The 12,069-nt window shown below is 46.0% G+C and overlaps 1 protein-coding gene across 3 annotated transcripts in view; it reads left to right on the forward strand.

The window, feature by feature from the left end:
* Positions 1-12,069, forward strand: part of Tead1 (TEA domain family member 1) — a 227,429-nt gene that overhangs the window by 201,463 nt on the left and 13,897 nt on the right. For all 3 annotated transcript variants that reach the window (NM_001166584.2, NM_009346.4, NM_001166585.2), the window contains one exon: positions 10,901-11,041. In NM_001166584.2, coding sequence (NP_001160056.2) covers positions 10,901-11,041 — 141 coding nt within the window. The remainder of the gene's footprint in view (positions 1-10,900; positions 11,042-12,069) is intronic.

Raw genomic sequence — 12,069 nt, forward strand, 5'->3', positions numbered from 1 at the left:
GACTCACAAACAAAGCAAATGGCAGAACACAGAACACCAGTGTGGACACCTCAGGCGATAGAAGCTTTTATGCTGGGCTGGGCTGGGCTGGGCTGGGCAGGGCAGAATTTAACCAGATGACATTTACAGAGGAAGTGAATTTTAGCACTTAACTCAGTAAAGAATGCAGATAAAGCTAGTATCTCTGAGAGGATCTCAGATTTCTACTTCTAGTCCTACTAAAACCCAAGAATGTCGAGATTACTTGTGTAAAGAGAGCTGTATGTTTCCACCTTATAGCCCAAACTATTCATAAGATCGTTTAATGTAATGAAACCTTATTCTTACACGTAATTGGAGTAATGAGCTGGGGGCTGGCTGGAGAGATAGCTCAGCTGCTAAGAGAGTCTGCTGCTCTTACAGAGGACTAGGGCTCATATTTCTGCACCTGCATCAGGTGGCTCACAACCTTCTATAACTCCAGCTCTAGAGGATCTGACACCCCATTCTGGCCTATGAGTGTACATGTGCATGCACACACATATACTAAAAGAAATCTGCATGCATGTGTATAAACACACATAAAAGTAAAATCTTTTTCCTTTTGAGAGGTAGGTGTCACCTGGCTGGCTGGCCTCAAACTCACTATGTAGACCAGGCTGCCCATGAACACACAGAAAGCCCCCTGAGTCTGTCTCTTAGTCTTAGGATTAAAGGCATGAGCCACCATGCCCAGTCCAAAATACAATAAATCTTTATAAAACTTGTAGATGTATAATTATGTATCTTCTTGCCAGGCATAAAAAATTCCAATGTCCATTTAATAAGTTGTTTTCCTTCCACATCATTGTAAATAGTTACATCTTAGGAACTAAGATATGTATTACCCTATTTCCTTTTTTTTTTAAAGATTCATTTATTTTTATTTTATGTGCATTGGTGTTTTGCCTGTAGATATGTCTGTGTGGGGTGTTCCAGGTCCTTGAAATTGGAGTTATAGATAGTTGTGAGCTGCCACGTGGGTGCTGGAAGTTCAAACAAGATCCTCTATTCTCCAGCCCCTTTACTATATTTTTAAATAATGCTTTTTTCACTATAAATAACAATATGTTCATGCTCACTTAATTTTACATAATTAATTATCATGTAACCTTGACTGCCCTAGAACTCACTATGTAGATTAGTCTAGCCTTGAACTCATGAAGATCTATCTGCCTTCTTCTGCCTCCCAAATGCTGGGATTAAAGCTATATAACACCATGCCTGCATAACCACTTTTTAAAGGAATTTAAAAAGTGAGGTTAATTTGGGAACCATACAGATGTCAGAGAATTCTGTGAACCTGAGAAAAGGTGAGTCAGTTATCTGACCTGTAGAAGCCACATAGAATCTCTTCCTTTGGGAGTTGCCTAGAGCACGCTGGGAGAATCCCTCTGCCAGCTGCTGGCCAGTCCTCAACTGCGTTCTCTCCTGGATCATTGGGCTGTGTTTGCTAGCAAAACTGAGGACAGGGTGCAGCCATTCCTGTGTGTGTTTAAACATTATCACTGTCTTAGGAGAGCTGCCACTGAACAGAGGGACAGACAGGGACAGACAGAGGGGCAATGTCCTTCCCACACTTGTTTTGTTTTTTGTTCTTGTTTGTAGTTCCATTAAAACCGAGTTGACACCCTTAGTCACAAAGGAACCCTCTAGTCTGTTGGATGCTCAATCAAGATCCATTATCACCACTCTGTCTCACATTTAAAAGTAGGGGGCTAGAGAGAAGGCGGCTTGGAGCGTAGCAGTTGAAAGCATGAACTGCTTCTCCAGAGAACCAGAGTTCAGATCCCAACACCCAGTCGGTGACTCAGCACCACCCGTAGCTCCAGCTCCCACAGATCAAACACCCCTGGCTTCCCTGTACACCTGCACTCATGTACGCAGTCGTGCATGCACACAGTCAGGAAAAGAATAAAAATTATAATCTTTTGAAAGTAATACAAGTTAGTTACAAGTAATTCAAGAAGATAAAAGAATACGATATAAAATGTGAGACAGACTCTAGGCCCAGTTACCTGTCAACCCAGTCTGAGGGTTGTACATGGATGGATACAGTATTTGTATACAATTAGGACATTTTCTTACAGCAGTCAGCATTTGAGGATATGTCTTAGTTTTTGTTCTTTTTAGTAAAGATGACTCATTAGCATTAGTAGAATTATTGGGGGAGTAACTAACACTGAGGCCTTCCCATTTAAATTTAAATCCCAGAGCTAGTGTCTATGAGATCACTGGAACGCTTGTGTACCAAAGTACTGGTGATGTGTATCTGCCATGCAGGTTTCACTGGGTAACCTATAGCTTATTCACGTACAGCTGTTATTTCACTGTGTGTGATTGGTTGCCTGGTGGTTGTTGCTTATTTAAGAGGGACATTTCATGGATGGAATGTCCCTCTTAAATAAGCAACAACCTGGGAAAGTGGCAGCATTCTTTGTACACTGATGAACTAGGTAAGGTCAGGCCACCTCCGCTGGACGCCCAGGACTTCATTACCTGGCTCAGTTGGAAAGCAAGCAGTCTGAACAGAGACTTAGTTGGTAGGGCTAAGACCTTGAGTCTATGACAGTTCCAGCCTGAAGCCTACAGTGGGTCCTTACCTGGAGTTGTGTGGGTAATATTAATTGCATTTTTGTAAATGAATACTTGCATTGGTGGGAAATTTGCAATGCAAACAGACAGCCTTTTCAGACGAGGCTTATTGTAATTAGAGCAAGCTTTTAAGATTCTTTGAAGTACTGAATGTTTATGAAATTCAAATGGGGGTGTGCAGTCTGCACAATAAAGGGTCCCGGTGGTGTTTTTAAAAATCGTCTATTTTGTGGATGTAAATATATGCCATAATTAGTGGGAAGTAAGTTGAAGAGCTAGGCTGGCTGAGTTTATTCCTGTTATTCTTATTTAAAACAGCTGTGGCCTCTGCTTCAGTGGTGTTGTGTCAGGGCACACAGACTCCAGTGAATGGCTGCACTCAGGGGCCCACTTCCCTGCTGGCAGCCCCTTCCTTCCCTGTCCCCATAGGCAGGCTGTCTAACTGGAGCGGTGTCCAGCACAACGCAGGCCTCCCCTGCCCAGACCCCTGAATCCTGTGGGGTGGGCATGCAAATGAAGCAGTGTGGGAGGGCTCTGGGGCTGCCAGCTCTCTCCAAACCTACCCCCTCGCTCCCTAGTTAAGCTCAGTCTCTCAGGGCCCCTTTGCCCTGTGCAGAGCAATTGTCCTTTGGCGCCTGTGGGAGCAGCTGCAAAGCCCGCAAGGCGTGCCCTGCCTGGCCTAGCCTCACCATGTGGCAGGCCTGGACAGCCGCCCACAGCAAGGCCCAGCTCCTGGTGCCGCCTGCCAAGCAGCCAGATGCTGCCATTGGGAAAAAATTGCTTCACAATTTGAAATCTTGGTCCTTTGATCATGGCTCAGAGAGGATGCAGAGGGGAGATTCAAAGTGGTGGTTTGAAAACGGCCCATCCATCAGTTCCCATTACACTGGCTCTTGTCAAGGACAGTCCTGGATGGTTTTCATTTCTATAACCTCATAATTCCTGCCCAGCCCTCTGCACACTCAAAAATGAAGGGAGATAAGTTGGAAGGGTATGTCCACAGGCTGCCCCTGCCCCTTTATGTCTTTACCTTAGGGGTTCTCTCCTTACTCACCCAGCAAGCTTTGCCTTGTTAGCCTGTGACACCGCCAAGTGTCCTTTCTATGTGGGCTGTCAGCTCCCTTGTAGCCAGTTCTCCAGAGGCCACAGGGTTTGCAGGGACAGTTTCTCTGTCCTTGGCCCTTTGCCCTGTCCCCTCTTCAGGGTCTGGATCCCACACACCTAGACCAGGCTTCATTTTAAAGATTTTTTTTTTCTCCCTACCCAAGACAGGGTTTCTCAGTGTAACAGTCTGACTGTCCTGGAACTCTCTTTGTAAACCAGGCTGGCCTTGAACTCACAGAGATCCACTTGCCTCTGCCTCCCAGGAGCTGGGATTAAAGGCATGGACTACCACACTGGACTGATAATTGCATTTTTCATGTTTGCCCCAAAGCACAGGTCTCCCCCCCAACCCCTAATCCATGAAATTGAACAGTGAACCATAGCTTTGAATAAATAGGTATATTGAATAAGAGGACAATGAGGAGAAGCCATGCCTTAAGTGTCTCATGTAGCAAAGGCTGGCTTTGAACTCCTGATCCTCTTGCTTTTGCATCCCATGTGTAGATTATAGGCATGTGCCAACATTCCTGGTTTATGAAGGCAAAAGACTAAACCTAAATCCTCATGCATAGTAGTCGAGCACTCTCCCGACTGGGTTACATCCCCAGCCCCAGCGGTATATTTTTGTTGGTATATTTTTGTTTGTTTGACCTGCCTTTGACACCTGCCTCTGCCCCTACCCTGCTTTCCAGAACTTGCCTACAAACAGATCTTGGAGCCTTTAATCCACTCAGCGTGTTAGTAACTTCTTTTTTGTTGGTTTCTGGAGGAAATTCCATAATGTGTCTCTGCTCATGACTTGTGGAGAGTGGTGGGTTTGTATCTGTCTGAGTAGTTACACCTTATATGCCAGATGTGTCATGGAACTCACAAACCAGGGAAGCATCCTGCTTTGTTTACCTGGGAAAAAGCCAGCCTGCTATTTGCACCCATGTGGACTGAATTGATGGCCATCATCATGTTTATTGATTGTACTGGGGAAGGTGTCTGTAGATAGGACTTGAGGCTCTGTCCTGGTCAGTGTTTTGGTTGTGGAGTTAAAAGAAGTAGTGGCCGGTGCTTCATCAATACAGCAGCTTGCAGCTTGCAGCTTGCATGTGCATTGCTGTGCTCCAGTCCCCACTGCTCCACAGCAGTTGTTCATGTCACTCTCTCTGGTAAAGATGAGACATGCGAGGTCTCGCTGCCCGTGCCATTGTTCTGATGACAGAGACGAGGCAGTGACAGGTGAAGTGGCTCCTGGAATATCTGGACTAGATAGAAGAGAATCTAACACCGGGGGAGGCTTAACGAAAATAGATTTGTAATTTGAGCCTAGGATAGAGCCTGCTGGAGAGACTGGGAGAGACTAGGAGAACTCAGCGAAACTGAAGAGAGGGTCTGAATTGCCCTCCAGCACCTGGAGATTCTGATGGAAGCTACCAGAAGCAGTGATCCGGGGAAACAGTTCTGGAGCTCTTAGTGTCATTAATAAAAGAATTTAAGGATGGACCCAAAGGGAGTGAGAAGACAGTTGCTTTAGAGTTTATAAAGAAGTCCACAGGGCAGACAAACTGCAAATGCCAGCACTGCTTGCCATGCCACTTCAGTTAAACTGCTATGAAGGTCAGACCGAAGGGCTTCAGAGAAAGCGTAAGGAAACCCGAGGAAGCATGCTTGGTTCGGAAGGAGGAAAGGAAAGATTAGGCTTTTCTCAGTAATTCAGGAAAGTGGGCGGGGTCCTGGAGCCCTACAGTTGTGGTCCCAGTCTTCGGCTGCCTTAGGGGCAGGAACTGTGGGAGAAAAGTATAATGTATCATTAAAGCACCAATTATTACTCCTTTCTCTTTAGCATGGCTTTAGGTGAAGCCTTTCCTAGGAGTCGTGCCATCTTCCAGAAGGGCAGCCCCTTAGCCAGGTCCTTGTCCATGCCCAGCAGTGTTAGGTCACCAGCCAGGCCAGAGGTTCCATCCACTTGACTGAAGCAGAAGCTTTTTTCTTAACAGCCTTTATGTCTGCTTTGTCAGCAACTGTGCTAGGCAGAGTCGTGCTGTCCCAAGGAGTGCCATGCCTGTATCTAAGGGGTCTGTGACTATGTCACACTACTCACGAGGCGCAGGAAGGGGCTAAGGTTCAGATGGGAGGATAGCTTATATTTACCACCTGAGTCCAGTGCAACCCTCTGGGAAGAGTGATGGAGAAGGAACAGAAGGACTGGAACCAAGAGCTACAGAGGAGGGATTTGAGTGACCCTGGACACTAGAACAGACTAAGATTCAGATTTCCTTCAACGTCTCCAACGAGAGACAGCCTGGCTAGTCCATACCTTGGTTTTAGCCCAGTAAGATCCAGCAGGGTTTCTGACTGCCTGTGGATGGTAACATTCCTGGACTGCTGGCCCTGGGTTCTAGAAGAAAGCAGTCTGAACAAGCCAGGGGAATCAAGCCAGTAAGCAGCAGCCCTCTGTGGCATCTGTATCAGCTCCTGACTCCAGGTTCCTGCCATGTGAAAGTTCCTGTCCTGGCTTCCTTTGGTGATAAACAGCAATGTGGAAGTGTAAGATGAATAAAACCCTTTTCTCCCCAACTTGCTTGTTGGTCATAGTGTTTTGTTGCAGCAATAGAAACCCTAACTAAGACAACAGTTTGTTGTGGCATCGGTAAGAAGCGCATGGGACAGAAAAGGAACTAATGAATGAGACCATTGACTGCATCCAGCAGTGATATTGAAGAAATGTGTATAAACACTTAGACATTGGGTGTCTTGGGCCAGGGGACTGGGAAAGGGGCTTCTACATGGAGAAAAAAAAGTTGAACTCTGAATTTCATCCTTAGGGCAACTGAGTGGGTCTCTCAGAAGGGCTGCCACCTTGGGCTGCTTACCCCTCCCTGTTCAGAGCCTGTTCCACAGTAAACCTGTTCAACTAACCAGGGAGTGGGATGCATTTTAAGTCTGGTGTGCAGCAAGAAAAGTGAGTTTCTTTTGCTGTTTCTTGTGTTTTTTTGTGTTTATTTGCTTTTAGAAAATACTCTGTGGTCAGGTAAAAAGCTGGGAGCATATTTTTTTCTCCCTTATCTTCTTGCCTTCAGAATTCCATGAGTTGGGTGGTTTTAGCCTTTGGTTGTGGGGAAGTCAACCAAGAGTCCAAAGTTCAAGGTCATCCTTGACTTAATCAGGGTAAGTAGTGGGTTTCTGTGAGCCTCAGACTCATTACAGATGTCTACTTCGTTGCTTCCCTTCTTTCTTAGGTTACCTTGCTCTTGGGGAGTTAGCCGACTTATGTTTCTTTCTAGAATAGTTCTAACGCCATCAGAACCTTCTAGAATATTCTAAAGAGCATCCGTGTTATAACTGGTGACTGCAGAATTATTTTTCATGTGCAAAGATAGTTTTTGTAAAGCAGTTCTGATGTCCCCTGAGATTAGGTGACTTGCCACCCGCTGGGCAAACCTTTTAAAATCTAAGCTCTGAAATCACAAATCCAATTTGAGGTTCTCTCAGTATGTTGCTGAAGCAACATGGATGAAACTATGCAAAATCCCATGGCTGAAAGTCACAGATAAAATGCCAGAAGAACAAAGCACCAGGGTAGACACTGTGTAAGCCATTTCTTGAAGTGTGTTTGGTTTTGTTTGAGATGGCATCACATACCTCTCAGACTGGCCTCAGAGGCACCATTTAACAGAAGATGACCTTGAACTTTGATTTTTCTGTCTCCACCTCATAAGCGCTCAGTTCCTGTCCAGTGCATGTTAGGTGAGCACTCTACCAACCGAACTTAAGTCCCAGCACCTTCAAGCTTTCTTTATTTTTCAAATTTAGATCGATCGATTGATTGTGTCTGGGTGTTTTGCTGGTGTCCACTCTTATGGTATTTATTTATGTATCACATGAGTACCTGGTACTCAAGGAGGCAAGAATAGGGCATCAGATCCTTTGGAACCAGAAGTGCAGACAGTTCAGTTGTAAGCCACCATATGAGTGCTGAGAATCAAGCCCAAGACCTCTGGAAAAGCAGCTGGTGCTTTTAGCCTTTAACTGCTGAGCCATCTCTCCAGACCGTTTTTGGTTTTTCCAGACAGGGTTTCTCTGTGTAGCCCTAGCTGTCTTTCTATAAACCACATTGGCCTCAAACACCCAGAGATCCACCTGTCTCTGCCTCCCAGAGTGCTGAGTTTAAAGGCGTGTACCACCACCACCACCCAGCTCCTCTAGACCTTTAGTAACTAAGTTTCTTTCCCCTCAGGGGATACTAGATCTCATTATGTATCTCTGGCTGGCCTTGAATTGACTGTAGACCAAGCTGGCCTCAGACTTGCTGCAGCATTCCTCTGTAATGCTGGGATTGCATGGCTGTTCCACCACAGCTCACCAACACCTTCATTTCTGAGGATCAGTATATGGTAGATGACCCACTCCCTATGAAAGCTCACCAGCATTATCTGAAGTCCTAAGACACAGCAGTGATGCAGGGCAATGTGCAAATGAGTGTGATCTGGTGCAGGCTTAAGCTAAGAGGGTTGCCTGTCTGTGGGGAATTGACAACGGCAGAAGCCGTATTTTTAGGGGGAGGGTAATGAAAAAAATCTTCTTTTTATTTCCATGTGCACATGGTTCTAAGTAATCCTACTAATACCCTCCCTCCAGATTGTTTGCCTAATTCCTAATAAAGGAAATGATAAATTGGAAGCTTATTTTATATACACAGCACATATATGCTTTAAATTAGCATGCATAACCAATGTTATTAGCTTCAGCAAAACGCACAAATGCATTACAGGTTCTTTCCCGGAGTTAAGTTTATAACAGCTTGGAACTGTCTGAGCTTGCTACATTGTAGCTCTAGCTTGAACAAGTGGTACCCCAGGTACAGCTTTATCCATTGGTCTCCTTCAACAGACCTATAAGTGAATGGCAGCTGCTTAGTGATGGTGAGGATGAAGGGCAGGCTCAGCCACTTCTGTCCTCTCCCTCTCTAATTTAGAGTTTGACTGAAATAGAGTACCAGTGAACACTGGGAGTAAAGAAATAGAACACCCAGGTCACTCTTGTTATGGGATCTAGATTTGCAGCCACCAGGGGCAGCAACTTTGCCTTCAGCTCACAGGGATGGAAGTGTGAACCCTGAACGCTGCTGTCATCAGCTTTGCTGGTGTCAAACCATTACTGTTAATATTTTCAGAAGGTGATGTACACTGACAAGTTATCACAGGTATTTTAAGTAGTTACTGTCCCATCAGTCCTCCATCCTCCCAGCCAGTCTTCATCTCCCCAGTTTTCCTGCACTCCTTATTCCAAAACACCTGCTTGTTTCACTGTGTCTTTCAGAGTAACACAAATGCACTAGGTTGTTTGATGTAGAAGACCACGTCGCATCATTCTTTTATAGTCCCTTTGAGCATACCCCCTCTTGTTATTGCTATCTTTTTTTTTAAAATATTTATTTATTTATTCATTCATTCATTCATTTAATGTAAGTACACTGTAGCTGTCTTCAGAAACTCCAGAAGAGAGCATCAGATTTCGTTACGGATGGTTGTGAGCCACCATGTGGTTACTGGGATTTGAACTCAGGACCTTTGGAAGAGCAGTTGGTGCTCTTAACCACTGAGCCATCTCACCAGCCCCGCTATCTTTTCTTCCTCATCCCCAACTTGATCTCACTATATAGCTTTGGTTAGTTTGCGACTTACTATGTGGTGTAGGCTGGCCTTGAACTTACAGTGATCCTCCTGCCTCTGTCTCCTCGGTATGGGGTTCTAGGCATGTTCTGCTTACAGTTATTCCTCTTTAAAGGTAGGACTTTCTGAAGCTGAAACTAAGGAAAAATAATTTGGAAACCTCCTTTCCTGCCCAGGCATGTATGTATTATTGAGTTGTTACAGAGCAACAACTGGTTGATACCTGCTTCTCTGATGCTGTTCTTATACAGTGTGCTCAGAACTCTGGATAGAAAGGACCAGACTTATCGCTTGAATTCTGTAGACTGGAAGGTCCAAGGTCCGTGGTCCAGATAACAGAATCTGGGAAGGCCTCTTGTTGTGGAGGGCATGGTTCTTTTCTGTGACTGTCCATTCATTTACAGGACAGACTCCTAATCACATCCCCAAAGCTCCCCATCCTAACACTTGCTGTGGGACTTGCATGTCCACCACAGTCTGACCACAGCAGTAGCATACACCCATGGCCATGATCTTCCACAGTGGCACCGTGCCACACAGACATTGCGCTCTGAAGCCCTGCTTTAATCTTGATTCCTGGGACTAGAATTTTCTAGGGCCTCCCATTTGCTCCAAAATACAACTTTCCCTTTTTTTTTTAGCCCTCCACAGCCTGAGCTGTGTCTGAGTACCTCCTCATCTCCTGTTCCTGCATGAGCTCCTGAGTTGGGAAGACTTCCTTTCACTGTGCATCTAAGACCTCCCATCATCCCTTGCTGTGATGCTTACTCTTTGACTACATAGCCTTTCCGCTGTGATCGGCTCCCACATTAGCTGGTAGCCAGGTGCTGCCTCACATCGTGTAGGCCATTCATAAGAATGTGTTACATGAGTAGCTGTGATGTAACATCTTTGTAGGGTGGTCATTAGTAGGAAGCCTTTCTGCCCTGGATGTGGTAATCATCTTTGTAGCAGTGACGAGTCAGCTGCAGGGACTTGTGTTTTCATTGTTCATTCATTTTTGTTTTGTTTTTGAGTCTCTCGCGAGATTGGCAGAGTGCACAGTTATTTCAAGCTCTACTTTCTGTACATTTTAGAAACTTTAGAATTTTCATTACAAGGGTACATACCTGTTTCAGTTCTGAATGCAAGCAAGTCAGGCTGAATGCTTCCTGGTAGCATGTCTCTCAAGGGAAGACTTCCCAGGTGTGTACCAACCACCGCAGGGCTCAGTGGGTACGGTGCTTGTCTAGCATGCATGAGGCCCTGGCTGGGTTCAACCCTTGGGATCTGGGAACTGAATATGGTAGGTAGCACATTCCTGTAAGAACTTAAGAGGTGGAGACTGGAGTTTAAAGTCATCTTTGGCTACCTAGCAACTGGAGCCCCTCCCGGGAAGGAAGTGGCTTCCCATCAAGCTGGTATTGGTAGAGAGGCAGCTCTCTCTTCCCCACTGCTTAGCTGCTCGATGGCTTACCAACCTGGCCCTTTGCCACAGTGAGCCTAGGATGAGAAAATAACCTGCCCCTGCTTCCTTCCTACAGGCGGACTTAAACTGCAATATCCAAGACGACGCCGGGGCCTTTTATGGTGTGAGCAGTCAGTATGAGAGTTCTGAGAACATGACAGTTACCTGTTCCACCAAAGTGTGCTCCTTTGGGAAACAAGTAGTAGAAAAAGTAGAGGTAAGTTGGCCTAGTTGAGAAAGTCGTCTGGGTAGCCTGTGGCTCTGCAGTTGGCAAGGGCCTTGGCAGGCCTCCTGTCTCCCCCATGTATACCTTTTCCTGGTTGCATGGTAAAGATCATAAAGGTAAAGGTAAAAGTGCTTGGGCAGCCGCTGAGTTCAGGCTGGATGCTCTGTGCTAGCCTAGCCGCCTCTGAGGGAAGGCCCGCCCAGCTGGCCAGTACTGGTCTCTCTGGTGAGAGCCCCCCTAGGGGTTCTGGCAGGGCTTCTGGACCAGGATGCTTCTCCACTTCCTAGCCGCAGGCATTGTGGGTAATGATACAGGTAGCAGTAACCCCCCCCCCTTTCTGAAACCTGATACCTTGTGTTTGATACTGTTGCTTTTGGGGGGGCGGGGTAGGTAGGGATTTTTGTTTTTTTGGTTGGTTGGTTTTTATTTTGTTTTATTTTGTTTTTACTGTTTTCATTTTAACTGTTTCTAGTTTAAATTTCAGTCTATGCCTGTAGTCCCAGCACTTGGGAGGGTGAGACAGGAGCCTCCTGAGTTCTAGGCCAGCCTGGGCTACTCACTAGAGTCCTGTCTCACAACAGATAACAGAAAAGCAAGGCATTCCATCCTGTGTTAGGAAATACCCACATTCAGCTTGCAAAGTCTTACAAACCTGTTTGTCTTAACAGGGTTAGTTGCTTTTGTAGGTGGCAGTCTGGTCACCTGCCTGATTCTCCAGTGTCTTCTGCCTCACTGCCACCACCTGAAGAATGAGGTTTTATTTGCTGCAGTTCTGGACTCTCTGTCCAGGAACCTAACTTGCCTGTGGCGAGACTCCACCTTCCCAGTCAAGCCTAGAGCATGCCCGGCAGGAAAGGGAGGGTTTAAGAGCTTAGGCAGAGCTCTGGGGGTGCAGGCTGCCTTGCAGCCTCCTGAGCACAGCCATGCAAGACTGAAGTTAAAATGGCAGGAAGGATACGGGTGGGTTGAGTTGATGGTGAATTTAACAGGGGTCATGCGCTCTCCTGAAATGGCTTCCG

Source organism: Mus musculus, chromosome 7 (assembly GCF_000001635.26).
Source record: "Mus musculus strain C57BL/6J chromosome 7, GRCm38.p6 C57BL/6J".
Lineage (NCBI taxonomy): Eukaryota > Metazoa > Chordata > Mammalia > Rodentia > Muridae > Mus > Mus musculus.